This window comes from Balaenoptera ricei, chromosome 20 (assembly GCF_028023285.1).
Source record: "Balaenoptera ricei isolate mBalRic1 chromosome 20, mBalRic1.hap2, whole genome shotgun sequence".
Taxonomy (NCBI): Eukaryota; Metazoa; Chordata; class Mammalia; order Artiodactyla; family Balaenopteridae; genus Balaenoptera; species Balaenoptera ricei.
In genome coordinates, this window is record NC_082658.1 from 51,647,006 (window position 1) to 51,662,668 (window position 15,663).

The window sequence follows — 15,663 nt, forward strand, 5'->3', positions numbered from 1 at the left end:
TTTCCTTTCTGGAATTGTTGATGATTTTTCATTTACCTAGGCATTCTGAAATGCCCTGACAATGTTTGGGGTGGATCCTTTGTCATTTACTGTGCTGGGTGCTCAGTGGACCCAGAGACTCAGGTCCTTCCTTCAGTTCTGGGAAGTGTTCTTGTACTGATTCTCTGATAAATTTCTCCTGTTAAGGTGAAACAACAACCATTTTATTATGCTCAAACTCTGTGTGTTAGGATTTTAGGTAGTGCACATTGGTGATGGATGGCTTATCTCTGCTCCACTATGTTTGAGACCTCATCTTGCGTGGCTCAGATGGGTGGTGATGGTTGGGATGCTCAGCTGGGGCCATATGTCTGGGGCCTTGGTTCTGGCTTGGTTCCTCGGTTCTTCGCATCTGCTGGGGGTGAAATGTCCAAGATGGTTTCTTCACTTGTGTGGACTGAGATGTCTGGGACGTCTGAGAGCTGGCTGGGTGTCTCTCCATGCAACCTCTCCACGTGTTAGCCATAGCACGGCAATCTCAGGATAGTCAGACTTCTTACATGCTGGCTTGCTTTCCCTAGAGTAAGTGTTCCTAGAGATCGAGGTGGAACCTTCAAGGGTTCCTATGACTCAGGCTTGGAAGTTAAGTAATATTATTTCTTTCCCATTCTGTCAGTCAAAACTGAGTCACAGGGCCAGCCCAGATTCAAGGCAGCAGCGGGGGCGGTACAAGTGCATCAATACCAAGAGATATACTCACTGGGAGGCCACCTTTGGAGACTAGCTACCACAACTCCCCTCTCTCTTCTCTATTACCTCTTTCTGGAAACTATTGGTCAGATATTGGATCCTCTGATGTTTTTACCTTTTCTCTTTCATTTTCCATCTTTTTATCTTTTTGTCCTACTTTTTGGGAGACTTCCTCAACTTAGCATTCCAATCATATTTCTCTTTTCTGAGATCTCTTTCATTCCTGATCATTCCATTTTTACAGTGTTCTCTCCTTGTGTTGTGCATGTAAAATCTTGTCTTATATCTGAGGCTGTATTACTTTATAGTATATTTTGAATTTTCCATTGGTTCCTTGCAGTGTCTGTTTCTTTCAGGTTCCTCTTGTTTATTTTGATGTCTCTTGCTTATATTGGAGGCTTTCCTCAAATGTCTGGCCACCCTTAGCTGTCCCTCGGTCCTTAAGAGTGAGGTACTGGAAGTGGGTTGGGAGCCCTGTGTGCTTGGGCTGGCGTGCACCTGGCGGTTTCCATGCAAGGTGATGATTGGGTAGTAAGCTGCCCTTTTCATTGGAGGAACCTAGACGTTGTCTTTTCTTAGGAATGGTTCAGTTTCTCGTGGTGGTGGCGGTTGATGAGGTCATGTGGTTGGTGAGGAAGTGAAAGGTTGGGGGATGGGGTCCAAAGACTTAGTGTCTCAAGTATCAAACACTCCCCCAGGTCATCCATCCCCCATCCTTCTTCCAGGCACTTGTAACCTCTTCTAGGCTGGATTTTCTTCTTCCATTGCATCTGCTTGTGTCGTTTCACACCTTTTTAAGGGGCTTCAGAAGAAGCAAAATAAATGCATGGGATCAGTCTGATAGGTTCATCATAAAGTCTCAGCAGGCTTAAGAGTACATCTATCTCTATCTCTATATCCATATCCATATTTATAGTCATCTCTCCTAAAGGAAGTGAGAGAGAACTGCTTAACAATTATTTTTTATTGTGATACACGTCCTATGTCCAAACTGATGCGCGAAATGAGCACCCATATACTTGCTATCCAGGTCAGGAAATCCGCACAGGTTGGGAAAATGCTGATATTCTGTGCCTTTGTGACTCCGTGGCTTTGTGCTTTTGATCCTGAAGCTGTCTGGGGCTGTGACCTTGTGAGCTGGCTGCCTTTGCTCTGACCATGATGTAGCTCCCTCAACTGAGGCCAGGCAATGCTAAGCAGAACCGCTGACCACGTGAGGGAAGCTGCTCGCTCAGCAGTTTTCAAGGGATGCAGTACGTTAGGGGCTGGATGACCGACAGGGAGGTCATTTCCTCAGTGCTAAGGACATGGAGCCTCTTGGACAATGGGGTGACTTGCCCACCATCGCTTCCTTGGCACTTGCCCTTCGCTTGGCTTCCAAACTCCATCCGGGCATGGTCCTCCCTCTCACCTCTTCTTATCTGCCCTGCTGAAGGCTTCTGTTCCTTTTTGCTTTTTCAGCCCTACCTGTTCTCCCTGGGGGCCTCCTTTCCTCTCATGGCCTCAGCTCCTGCCTCTGTTTTCCTTACACCTGTGTCTCTGTTTAGGCCACAGTTCTTTTCTGATCCCACCTGGGGATCCCAGGGGTTCCTGAGCTGCAGCACATCCAGAATGAACGCTTTATCATCTGCCTCTGCAAGCCCAGTTCTCCTCCTCTGTCTGTGTCATGGTTGAAGCATCACTCAGTTTTCTGAAACCCAAGTCCTTTCACGTTTTTGGCTGTCTCTTCCTCCTTTTCTCTTAGTCACCAAGTGCCCTTAATTTTGGCTATGAAATGCCTGATGGATTGGACCCTTTCGTTTCATTTTCGTGACCATAAGCAGAATGGAGCCCCTCCCACGCTGTTCCTCCCTCCGCCCCTCCCCTTCCAGTCACTGCGTCCTCCGCTCTGCTGCCTGGGCCCTCCAGCAAAACCCTGAAGGTCAGCCACCTGCCTTCCACGTCCACGCTCCCCTTTGCCCATGAGACAGAGTTCAGCTTGCTCAGTGCCTGTTTCCCAAACCACCTTCCATGCTTCTGTCATGTCTGTGTGACACCTGTATCCGTTACTTAATAGTTTTCTTTAACTGGCTCAGTTTTAAAAACTTGAATGAACTCATTTTAGAAGGCGACATTATGTCACTAGCATAAAGGCAAGATCAGGGTGGCCTGCCACAAGTAGAAGATCAATAAGCGATTACTGCAATAAAGAGCACCCCAGATCACCTCAGGGGCCCGCAGGGAAGCGTGCCCCCCACTCTGGGAAAGTGCGACGTGGATGCTTTTCCTGAGCGGGCGCTCGCTCTTCCCGGCAGGCAGGGTGGCGCCGTGGTTAACATCGTGGACTGCGGAGCCAGACTGCGTGGGTCCAAGCTTTGCTCTGCTACTTTCCTGCTGTGGGAACTTGGGCGAATAACTTAACCTCTCTGAGTCTCAGTTTCCCCATCTGTGAAGTGGGGTTAATGATATTTGCTGCAAAGGGTTGTTGTGAGTATGAGACGAGATAGGATATGTGGGTCACTTCCAACAGTACCTAGTACATGAGAAGCCCGGAGGCCTGCTTGCTAGTTTTCACTTTTCCTTTTTGAGGGCCTGTTAAGTGCCGGGCATGTGTTCCTCTGCGGCCCCATAGTGCTCCTTGCTTTCGCTCCTCTGTGCCTCTGTTGAGCGCCTTTCCCCTTCCTCTTTCTCTCCCAGACAGATGCTGGCCTTTCCCTCCAGGTCTGGCTCAGCTGTCACTTCCTCGGTAACCTTAGCTGATCTCCCAAGGAGACCTGGCCCCCTCTTTATTCTGTATCTGTTTTAACCTATAACCCACAGTGCACATTTGGCAGATGGGTCTTTCACGTGGGTGCGCTGTGCCTCCAGGATGGCTTTTGCATTTTCACTTCTCCCTCCTGGATTGTCTTCTCAGAGGCGTGTAAATAATCCTGATGTCACCGCCCACGCTAAAACACATAGCCCATCCTTGGTCCCCAAGAGCTCAAGCCCAAAGGACGTGGAAGCTGCTGGCCGGTGTTCTCCTTTCAGATGCTGCCGTGGCACTTGGGCCCGGCAGAGCTGGCTTTCTCATTGTGACTGGAAGGAATTGGAGTCGGAGATCTTGGGGTTGAGGCCCGACTCTCCAGTTGTCTGGCTCTGTGACCCTCAGGCCCACATGGAACCCCTCTGAGTCTCCGCTTCCTCATGTGTGAACCCTACGGCCTGAGTCAGTTCTAAAGCTTATGTGTTCAGTAAAGGTGCATTTTCCCGGGAGTGTGGAGGTTTGCCCTGTGGACGGGTTGGTCCATCACCTCTGAGCTGGAATGCCGGGAGGGAGGCTGTGTCCCCCCCAGCCGGGGGCCACAGCTGGTTCTCATGGCTGGTTTGCCCTGTCGTGTGCTGCTCCTCCTGAAACCTGCCCTTTCTCCTACCCCTGGCCCAGTTTAGGGATTCAGGGTCCGCCAGGGAAGGGCAGTGCCCTCCTCCCCCTACACACCCAGAGAGACGCCAGCATGTTCTTTGCAGCTGCAGGCTCGGAGCATCGCCCCGGCCTCCCCTTGGTCCCACGTGCTGGCCTGCGGCTGAGTCACACCGGGCACACCTGCGCAGCCGTAGACCCGTAGATCCCCGGGGCCCCTGCCCCACCTCTCCCCTCACACAGGGCCCCGGCACTCATGCTTTATAAATGTCTGTCCGTAAACCAGCCGTGCTTCCTCAGGTTCTTCCTGAGATGTCGTGACCTGCTCACCTCCCACGTTCATGCTGAGGTGACGGGGGAGCCGCAGCTCTTCTCAGGAGAAGAAGAGAGAGGCTCGCTGCGGGGTTTGGGCATCTCCCTCTGCCTCTTCGGGCCTCAGTGCCCTCGTCACCATGATCAGGCTGGCGGGTGGCTTCTGTTGGTTTCTCCCGGCTCTGCTGGTCTCTGCGTCTGTGAACCCTGGGATTGGGTGGGCATGGTGGGGTGGGATTGGGGTTGCATTCCCTGGGGAGTTTTGCATCCTCGAGGGTCCAGAGTTGTGCTCTGAGTCTCCTGGACCCTCTTAGAGTGTGCATGGGAATGGGATGTGTCACCAGAGCCAGCCCTGCCAGGTGCGGACAGGTGAACAACACCTGCTCCTTCCCAAGGGGCTCTCCAGGGGGGGATCGGGACTCAATCCCTCCACGTGTTGGAGCCTCTCATTCCTGAATCCCGTGTCCCCTTCCCTCCCTCTGTTACCCCGCCCGTTCTGCTGGGCTGGCATCCTTCTCCCCTTCTACACTGGCCCCAGCAGAGTGTGGAGAGTAATGTCTTCACCTCCATGTCTGGGCCCTTGGGGCTTGGGATCAAGCCATGTGCACAAACCCAGGGCCTGGCGGCCCACCCACAGTGGCTGGACTCTCCTGTCTGAAGTATGTGGGCATCCAGGTTCCCTCGGATTTGAAGCCGTCCCTGCCTCCTCTCTGCTCTCTGATTGGCTTTCTGCCTTCGTGTCCCCGCCACCATGCCCATTCCCTCCAGCTTATCTGACGGCAGCCTTGGCAATGACAATGGTGGCCAGGTATTATGTTTTTGCTGTGGACCAGGCACTGTGCTAAGTGCTTTATAGGCCTTATTTAGACCACCCAAGGAGGTGAGTAGTATTATACCATTTTACAGATGAGGAAGCTGAGGTGGGGAGAGGTGAAATAACTTGGTCACGGTCACACAGCTAATCAGGGGTGGCACTGGAATTCAAATCCAGGTGTGTTGGACCAGAACGCCAGGGCTTTTGATCCACTGTACACACTGCCTGCCCGCCTCCCTCGAGGCTGGAGCCTGGCCCTCTACTCCAGCATCTACCAGGCTGTCCTGCCATGATGGACAGAACTTCTCGGACATGTTTCCAACCACAGGGATGCCCCAGCACTGCTGGCTGCTGGAATGAGGGCTACGTGATTGTGCCCCTGGCCTTGGGTCTCTGTAGACAGCAAGGTGGATTCCTCTGGGCAGGGATCCCAAGCCCATACCCAGCCCGGTCCCTGCTCGTCCCTCCCCGTCCCTCCCCCTGGCCCGGCTTGCCCAATGACCACACAATTCTCTGCCACCACGAAAACTGTCTAAGACTCTAGTCATAGTGAGGAGTTGAGCGCAATTTTCCGAGTCCAGTGCAGGGAGCAGGAGTTGGGGGTTAGCCTGCCCATTCTGCAGAGGGGAAAGCAGAGATAATAAGACTCTGAGGGTCCAGCTTGTCACGGCTAGAGCTGGTGGGCACCAGTCCTGGCTTCTAATTCCCTTTTCTTCCCATTGTATCTCCTTCTTATGATGATTTCTCTGGAAGCTTTTTAATTTCATTTTGTTTTATTTCCTATCGTTTATGGTCTAGTTGGTTATGCAGGGTTTGGAAATGTGAAAAGTTGGAACCCCAAAACCCTCTCCTAAGTTCTTAAGTACTATGCTGCAAGTACTTAAGAACGCTGGGGGTGGGGAAGAAAGGCACTGCTTTCAACAGGTGGGATTAGTCAGGAAACCGTACTCAGCATCTTCAGCATCTCCAGAATGCAAGACCCTGCACACAGCCCGGGGCCCTGGGGCCACCAAAAGGCAGCCAGAGAAGAAAATTAAGCAGCAGGAATGACAGAAATGGAGCCCATTCAGCCCCTTCATCCTTATTTCTTTCTAAAAAATTGAGGTATTATTTACATACCATGAAATTCACCCTTTTAAAGTGTACAATTCAGTGGTTCTTAGTATGTTCACAGAGCTGTGCCATCACCACTGCATAGTTCCAGAACATTTTTATCACCTCCAAAAGAAACCCCGTACCCATGAGCAGACCCTCCCTACCCCTTCTCCTTCTGCCCCTGCCCCCTGGCAACCACTCATCTGCTTTCTGTCTCTGGATTTGCCTATTCTGGACATTTCGTATAAATGGAATCATGTAATAGGTGGCCTTTTGTTTCTGGCTTTTGTCATTTAGCATGTTTTTGAGGTTCATCCATGTTGTAGCATGTATCAGTACTTCATTCCTTTTTATGGCTGAATAATATTCCATTGTGTGGAGGAACCGTGTTTTGATTATCCATCCATCGGTTGATGGATGCTTGGGTTATTTACACCTATTGGCTATTGTGATAATGTGTCTCGTTCCTTTTGGTTTGGTTTTCCTGGGAAGCTCTTCATAGCAGCCAGCTGTTTGCATTTCTCTAGCTTGGCTACTTGGAAAGCAAGAGAAAGCAGGGCCGAACATAGGGTGGCTGGGGAGCTGGTGTAGTGGGAGATGCAGACAAGGGGAGTGTGTAGGTTTGGGAGAAACTCTGTACCAGAGAGAGGGCTTAAACCTGGCCCCAGAGCCATCTGCTGTTACAGGGGATTTTTCCTGTTGTTGATTATTAACCGATAGTTACGATCCTGACGGTAGATCCCCGGGGCTAGAACTGGTGCTTATTTGAGATGCCAGAAATGTTTTCAAAGACACATAAACAGCCCTGGACCCTTGCTTCTCTCTTTCCACTTGGAAACCTGATCACCATTTTATGAGTTATAATAATAATGGTCTACATTTGTATAGGACTTTATATATTATTTCACAGCCATTATGTTTAATTCCTCAGAACATTATCACCCCCATCTTTGCAGAGGAAGGAACTGGGACACAGAGAGGTGAGGTAACTTAACCAAGGTCACACAGTGGGGTAGCAAGTAGAGACAAACATGAACCCAGGAATCTCTTGATTCTTAATGTAGGTCCTTTTCATAGAAATGTGGGAGAGATGATAGCTGCAATGACTTCACATGGTCTGGGGCAGAGACACTGGAGGCTGGAGGCGAGGACCCTGGAGGCCTGGGTGCTGTAAGTGGGGTCTTTGCCTGGAGGTCTGCCCAGTTCCCTGTGAACAGCCCCATCTGGGTGAATCATCCGCCTGCTTTCTCAGCTTCCTCTCCCGCCTCTTTGATCATTTCCTCCTGAGATTTACATTTGGCTAAAGCCAGATACGACCTCTCCCGGCCTCCCTGAGCTCTCCCAGCTGGGGAGAGAATCGCAGAGTAGAGAACCTCAGCGCCAGGCAGCTCTGGGGCAGAGGGGTGCTGAGTGGGCTGCGCCTCCAGGACCCCAGCGGCGGGAGGCTCTTCTGACCTGCTCATTCACACCTGCTCTTACCACCCTTCTCTTATAGCTGAGTGTGTAATCTCCCTGCTTCCCTCCTCTGCCTCTATCACCAGCCCCTCTTCTTGTGGGTTCCTGGGTAGGCCTGGGACCCTGAGGCCTTAGAGCTGCCTGTGAGCTGGCTTGGCTCGAGAAGCAGTTTTCACCCTTAGTGCCATGACCCGTGTCAAGATCACTGTGGGTTACAGGAAAGTCATTACAAATAAGAGGGAGGATACCATTTCTGCTAATAATTTACCTTTTGCTTATAATAAATTAGAGCAGATTCAAGGTTATCTCTTGAGATAATCATGTCACTTTCACCACTCAGTATGTGTGATGTGTTTGGCTGAGAAAGGGCTGGAACTGCATTGAGTACCATGTTCTTACTCTGTCTTATCTTAGCACCAGCTGGTGGCTAGGCCCGGCCGGGCTGTCCTTGGGAGGGTGGCTCACATGCAAATGCCATTGGTTGTGAGGTCTGGGGCAGGGCGAGGTGGAGCCCAGCTGACCATAGCAGTGGTGGTGAGGCTGAAGCAGGGATTTCATCCTTTTGGGTTTTGGTCTTCCAATTACAAAGCCAAGGCTAGAACATGGGACTTGGGCAGTGTATTTGTTTCCTAGGGCTGCTCTAACCAAGTACTACACACCAGGCAGCTTAAAACAACAGACATTTATTGTCTCAGTTCTGGAGGTGAGAAGTCCAAAATCAAGGTGTCAATATGGCCATGCTCCTCTTTAAGGCTCCAGGGAAGAATCTTCCTTGCCTCTTGTAGCTTCTGATGGTGGCCTGCAATCCTTGGCCTTCCTTGGTGCTCCAGGTGCATCATTCCAACCTCTGCCCCTGTTGTCACATGGCATTCTCCCTGTGTGTCTGTGTCTTCAGGTGGCCACCTTCTCCTCTTATAAGGACACTAGTCATATTGAATTAAGGGGTCACCTTAATGACCATATCTTAACTTGAGTACATCTACAAAGACCCTATTTCCAAACGAGGTCACATTCACAGGTAGGTGAAGACTTAAAAATATCTTGGGACTTCCCTGGCGGTCCAGTTGTTAAGACTGTGCTTCCAACGCAGGGGGCGCGAGTTCGATCCCCGGTCAGGGAGCTAAGATTCCAAATGCCGCACAGCGCGGCCAAAAAAAAAAAAAGACTTCGAAATATCTTTAAGGCAGTTCATGATTCAATCCATAACAGGCAGTCAGCTCTTAAATAAGTACCTTTGGCTCCTAGGAGGGAGGGCTGAAGTCGAGAGTAGGGTTTAGTGCCGTGTGGCCCATTCCCTCCCGTAAAGCCATTCCAAGCCATCTAGGTACCAAGGCAGGGTAGTTTCTAATTTGCGGCCATCGGTGTGCGTGTGCTCTGGGTTCCGATCTTTTTGAGGGCAGTGGTCATGCCTTCTGCCCAGCCTGGTGTCCCCTCTGGAGTCTTGGACAGGGCCCTGGAGCTAGCAGGAGGCCGAGAGCCACTGGTGCTCCTTCCTGCTCCAGCACCTTCCAGGCTCCAAGCATCATTTGGGAAATCATTCTGGCAGATGCCCTGTGCTCCCACGTGATAGTCCTCACCGCTTCCTGGAGACTGGTCCAGAGAGAACAGACTGGCTCAGGGGAGAGAGGCTTAGTCCACGAAGGGCTGGGTACGAGGGCCCTTTGCCTGGGACTCGGGGACCTTGATAATAATCTCAGCTGCTCTGGTCCTGCGGGCGTGGACATCTTCCACCTTATGGAGAGAACCGGCCAGTGTGACTATGTATATGAGGGTCCCCCGACCACTGATATGAAAAACCTGCTGGCATTGCCCTCCTCTAGGGTTTGTGTTCCCAGAGAGCCAGGGTGGCTACTGGTCAAGTTTGCTCACAAGCCATCTCCAGGGGAGTAAGCCAGAGGTCCTCAGCTAACCCCACACAGTCCTGTAGATGCTGGGTGGGGGCTTGCCTCCCCTCCCTTCCCTGCATGGTTTTCCCTTCCAGGCTCCCAGACCCACCGAGGAACTGCCCTGTCCGTCCTCACCTCAGGGGACCTGAGGGTAATGCTTCCCTTCCCTGAGCATCTTTCCTCCGTTCCTTTTCTGTCATCATGAGTCTCGGGCTGCAGGCCCATTGAGGAGGAGCAGTGCCTGCTTGGAAAGGGAGGAGTGGCTAGCGGAAGCAAGCTCGTTTCCCACCCAGCTCTGTGGGATCCACAGGCAGGCGAGGGCCAGAGCAGCCAGACGTTACCCACAGTGGTAACATCCAAGGCCATAAATGCAAGGGGAGGCTGGTGGCCCTGACTGAGAAGTAGAAGGAGCTGCGTCCGTTCCTTTGTGTGTGACCGTGTGTGCGCGCATGTCTTGAGTGTTGAGTCTTGGCTCTTTGGTTCTTGTGTTAGTTACAGACTGGATCAGGAGGGAGGGGACCCCACTCTCCAGTCATCGGAGTGAGTCCAAGGTCCAGGAATAAAGGAGGAGGAAGGCAGATGGAGGTGCAGAAAGGGATTGGCAGGGTTGAGGTTAATGGGGTCACATGGGTCCTCCACCAAGCCAGATGTTCACACAGCCTCCTTACCTGGCTTCCTGGAGGACAGGTGACAGGGACAGGCAGGGGCTGTGCCAGGGTAGCTGGGCCTGCCTGGGCTGACGGGAGCCAGGCTGGGGTGGTGTCTGAGCCCCAGGGCCAGGGTTTCCTCTGGAAAGAGGGAGGGCGGGGGTCTGTAGGGAACATGGCTTCTCTCATGAAGGGGGCTTGGGGTTGGAGCTGTCACCCTCACTGGCAGGACATGGGCTGGAACAAAGTACAGAAGCATTCTCTCCAGGTGGCAGTGGGGGTCCTTTGGTCATTTAAGTGGGACCAGGTTGGGGTCTGACTCTTGGCTGCTTCAGGGTGGGGCTCTGGAGAAGCAAACAGTTGCAAAATTGGGGGCTTTGTGGCTCAGCCTGGTCTTCTTAGGCTCTTAATTCTGTTATCCTTGCCTCTCCCTCCTGTCCCAAGATATAGCCAGGGCATGTCCTGGACACCAGAGTCCCTCGTCCGGAGACTCCCCCAGGTTCTGCCCAGCTGGCCCTGTGCGTAACCATTGCTCTGAAGGCTTTTTCGTGGCACGCATTCTCCCTACTGATTGGACTGTAAACCAGCACTCCCTGGTCACCAGCAAGGGCCAGATGGAAAGTGGGGAGTGTGTGAGAGCAGCGGACTTGTCACAATTGTGTTGTCATGGTGACACAACTCTGTTTAGCTGCCTCTCCACGGTCCTAGCCCACATGGACTAAAATAAGTTTTACCTGCAGTATACACAGCAGGCAGCCCTGTCTTCCCAAAGTCTGACCAGGACGTGTGTGTGTGTGTGTGTGTGTGTGTGTGTGTGTGTGTGTGTGTTTAGGGACAAAGGGGCCCCCCCAGGGAGGATGAATTGAAAACGTTTACCCCTCTCCCCTTCTTTTCCTTCCCAGTCCTGGATCTCTTTAGACCTGTGGTTCTCAGACCTCAGCATTACAATCACCTGGAGAGACTGTGAAAACACAGATTCCTGGGCCCCATCACCCTGGAGTCTGGTGTGCACCTGAGGATGTGCATTTCTAACAGGTTTCTGGGTGATGCTGGTGCTGTGGTGCAGGAACCGCACTGGGAGAAGCCCTGCCTAAGATTTTAGCACATCCTGGCAAAGAAATGCACCGGCTCTATTTTCTGCATGTGTTAGACTGTGTCCTTCAGCCCAGCTGCTGTTAGAGGAGAGAGGGGAGGGGCAGACAGGCCCCCACTCACCTCTTCTGTGTTCTGTGGCCTAACAGGAAGCAGGAGCTGGCCAACAGCTCGGATGTGACCCTCCCAGACCGGCCGCTGTCCCCTCCTCTCACTGCGCCTCCCACCATGAAGGTAAGAGGCTTCCGGCTGGTAAGTGGGGAGGGGAAGTGGGCGACGAAAGTGCTGTTGCTTTGGCCCCTGGCGCGGCTGCTTCTGTCCCCATGGGGGCCTTGGAGTGTCTCCACACCTCTGAAGGCAGCGTCCACTTGAGATTACCAGTGTAGGAGGAAAGTGTGATTGTGAGATTCAGGGGTGTCAAGGGGCAGTGAGGAAATAGACTGGGGCTGAATGGGGTGGGCGGGATGCTTGGTGATTAGCGAGAGGCCTTGTGGAGCTGTAGGTTCCGGCACAAGGGGCCCAGGCGGGAGTAAGTGGAGACACTCAGAATGCAGCTGGGAGCCTTACGGGGCTACTGCCCAGAAGGACTGCCTGGGGCTGGGACCCTCCTGGGACTTGAATGGCACTTGTGTGCTGCTCTACCTGCCTCTGACTGGCCTCCTGGGCTGGCCCTGTCACCCTAATCTCTGTGGGAGAGTTGCCTTGGAGGTTCTGGGAGCCAGTAATTCTTTTCCTATTAGCACTTCATTCACAAATCTCTTTCCTGGGAGACTACATCCCAGGACCCTGAGGGGGCTGCATCCTCTCTACACCGAGCTCTTCCCCTTTACTGTTCAGTCTTCCTGGCAGGGTGGCCACATGGGCCTGAGCTGGCCCTCAGGGAGGACTTTGGTTCAGCCAGTATTCCTGCCTAAGCAGCAATGCACCTCCCTCCTTCCCTCACTTTGCCAGGTGAGGACTAGCTCTGAAGACGTTACCTGAGTCATCTGAGGGGACATCTAGGCCAGCCCCCATCTCTGTCCTGGGGTTCTGCTACAAGGTGACTCACAGGGAAATAATTAGGTATCTCTTTCCTGGGAGTCCCTGTTGTACCCCCTCTTCCCTGACCTAATCTGTTGCAAAGTGATACCCTCAAAGGAGGTAGATAAAAGCCATCTTCCCATTATCATCCCACATTGAATGCCCATCACACACAGAACTGCGGGAGAATATCACAGAATGGCAGTCAGAGCCTGTCCTGGTTGAATTAGGAATGCAGGAGTGGGTAGGGTGCAGGGCTGACCTAGGAGACAGCTCTGCTCTCCTCCTGGTGGGGTACCCAGGGGCATTGAACGCCAGACCACCTTCATCAGCCTAGTCACAGTGCTGGCATCCGAGCCAGGTGCTGGGGTGGCTTGTTTGCACAGGGAATTACTGACACATATCGCCATTCTGAGTTTTAGTCCCTTGGTCTGCAGAGTTGGGTGTGGGATGTTTGTCTCTTTGCTCATGGATGGCGGGAGTTTGCAGGGAGGAATTCTGAAAGTCTCCTAGGAGGAGTCACTGAGTTCTCTTGGCAGGCTTTACTTATGTGCTCATTTAATTTACCCAACACCCAATATTTATTTAAATGTTGTGTTAGTCAAGACTCTTGGTGGCAAGTGACAGAAACATAACTCGCTTTGGCTTAAGCATAAAAGAAAATTTATTGCCTTCATAATGGCAAGTATAGATTCCAGGCACGGCTGCATCCACGAAATCCGTCTCTTACCATTTCTCTTCTGTGTTTCATCCTCTGTCAAGCTCTGGCTCTGTGGTGGCAGATGGTGACAGTAGCTCCTACTTGCTAAGTAACTCCAGTGGAAAGAAGAGTATCATTTTTTCCCCAGTAGTTCTAACAAAAGTCCCAGGGAGGAAACTCATTGGCTGGGCTTAGGTCACATATCTGTCTCAGAGATGGAAGGCTCTGATTGGCCAGACCTGGGTCTCTTGCCCACCGTCTAAACCAGTTGTCCCCAACTTTTTTGGCACCAGGGACCGGTTTTGTAGAAGACCCATTTTTCCACAGACCGGCAGTGGGTGGGGGGGTGGAATGGTTTCGGGATGATTCAAGCGCATTTCATTTATTGTGCACTTTATTTCTATTATTATTACATTGTAATATATAATGAAATAATTATACAACTCACCATAATGCTGACAGGAGGTGGAGCTCAGGTGGTAATGCGAGCGATGGAAAGCAGCTGTAAATACAGATGAAGCTTTGCCCACCACTCACCTCCTGTTGTGCGGCCCGATTCTGAACAGGCCGCGGACTGGTACCGGTCCACGGCCCGGGGGTTGGGGACCCCTGGTCTAAACTGTAAGAACGGATAATGGGGGAGGGGTGGCGGTTTAAAGGAAAATGGAAGGTGCTACAATGAGAGGAAGAGGAAACAGATGCAGGGCAGGCAAGACCAACAGCTTTCTACTACACGTGCTGACCATGTGCCAGGTCTAGTGCTGAGCACTGGGGACCTAGTAGCAACAAGGCAGTATGATCCCTGTTCTCTTGGAGTTTGTCATCCAGCTACGGAGACAAAAGTTGAAAAAATAATTTCAGGAATGAGGGATGGACAGTTACGTGTGATGAATGTTCCAAAGGAGAAGCACAGCATAGCTAGGACAATATAAGGTCTGTGGAGGGGAGATCTAATCGAGTCTTGGAGAGGGTCAGGGAGGACTTTGAGGAAGTGAACCCTGAGAGTGGAGTAGGACTTAGTGAAGCAGAAGTGCAGTCAAGGTGGAGGAAAGTGTTCTAGATGCTTGTCACTCAGAGTGAGGCCAAGAGAACAGCTGCACCTGCCTCATTTGGGAACTCCTTAGAAATGCAGTCTCTCAGGCCTCACTGCAGACCACTGAATCAGGACCTGCATTTTACCAACATTCCCTAGTGATTCACATGCACATTACAGCTCCAGAAGCACTACTGTAGGCTCCGTCCTCCCTGAGGCAGGAGAGAAGGTTATTCTCAAGGAACAAGAATGGCTAGAGCACTCACAGTTAGGGACAAAGGGGCAGACCCTTGGAAGTTTTGCTCAAGATTTTGGGCTTTATCCTAACTAGGGGCATCGAAGTCATTGAAGATTTTAGTCAGAAGAGTAAGGTGACAGGACTTTTGCAAAGTAACCCCGGCTCGTGTGGAGGATGTGTGGGATGGAACGGAGTGGAAGTGGGGTGAGTTGGGAGGCCACTGCAGGAGTCCAGTGGGAGAGGACTGACTCTGAGGGGCCTGTGACCACCTGGAAGTGATCAGATCTCAGAGATCTCCCAGGAGGTGGATTGGTGAGATATGAGGATTTGGGGAGAGGTAGGAAGCAAGAATGGTCCCAGGTTTGGATCAGCCGGATAAACGATACAGCCATTCTCTGAGAGGGGGTGACCCAGGAGGGAGGATGAGGATTTAAGTTCTAAGTGCTGACTTGGACATGCTTGAGACACCGATGGGGGTGTCATTGGGGGCCAGGCTCAGAAGAAGGGTGTGACTGGAGATAAAAATCTGGAGCCATTTTTGCAGAGATGGGAATTGAAGCTGGGGGTGGAGGGGTGGGTGGGTTGGTGAACTCTCCAGGGAGAGGATGGAGTGAGAAGATGGGAGATTCCTGGGGTGGCCTCCCCAGGGAAAGGCTGGTGTGGACGAGGCTGGGGACAGGGTGAGAGAGATGGGCAGGTGTGTCAACTACGGTGGCGAGGCCAGGTACCATGTGGAGCTCACGGTGGCCTCTGGGGTCAGTGTCCCGGTGGCTACTTACAACTACGACGCTCATTTATGTCTCCCCAGCCTGCTCAGCACGGCGGGAGCAGCCGTGTCGGGACTGCATTTACCAAGTCATGTTGTTAGCCCAGCGCGTCCCTGCATCGAGTTCAGGGCAGCGACTGCGTCCTGTTCTGTGGGTTCCTGGTTCTGGTAGATGTTTATGGTGTGTTGAGTATTCTGGAATCCAGGTTGGAGGAGCAGGCACTTCCCTTCCACTCCTCTGGTTTTGTCTGAATCTCCTATCCCAGCAGACCCTCTTTCTCCAGGTAATACTTTTCTAAATTAAGCCAGAATACAGGGACTTCCCTGGTCGTCCAGTGGTTAATCTCCACGCTTCCACTGCAGGGGCCACGGGTTCGATCCCTGGTCGGGGAAGTTCTCATGCTGCACGGTGCGGCCAAAAAAAAAAAAAAAAAGAAAAGCCTGAATACATGTGTTCTTCGAGATGTGGACTGAAGCCCCCTCCTTCCCTATCAGTT

General features: G+C 52.1%; 1 protein-coding gene across 3 annotated transcripts in view; it reads left to right on the forward strand.

The window, feature by feature from the left end:
- RAP1GAP2 (RAP1 GTPase activating protein 2) overlaps positions 1 to 15,663 on the forward strand; it is a 142,172-nt gene that overhangs the window by 26,511 nt on the left and 99,998 nt on the right. For all 3 annotated transcript variants that reach the window (XM_059908574.1, XM_059908572.1, XM_059908573.1), the window contains exon 2: positions 11,559 to 11,643. In XM_059908574.1, the coding sequence (XP_059764557.1) occupies positions 11,638 to 11,643 (6 nt within the window). In that variant the 5' untranslated portion in view covers positions 11,559 to 11,637. The remainder of the gene's footprint in view (positions 1 to 11,558; positions 11,644 to 15,663) is intronic.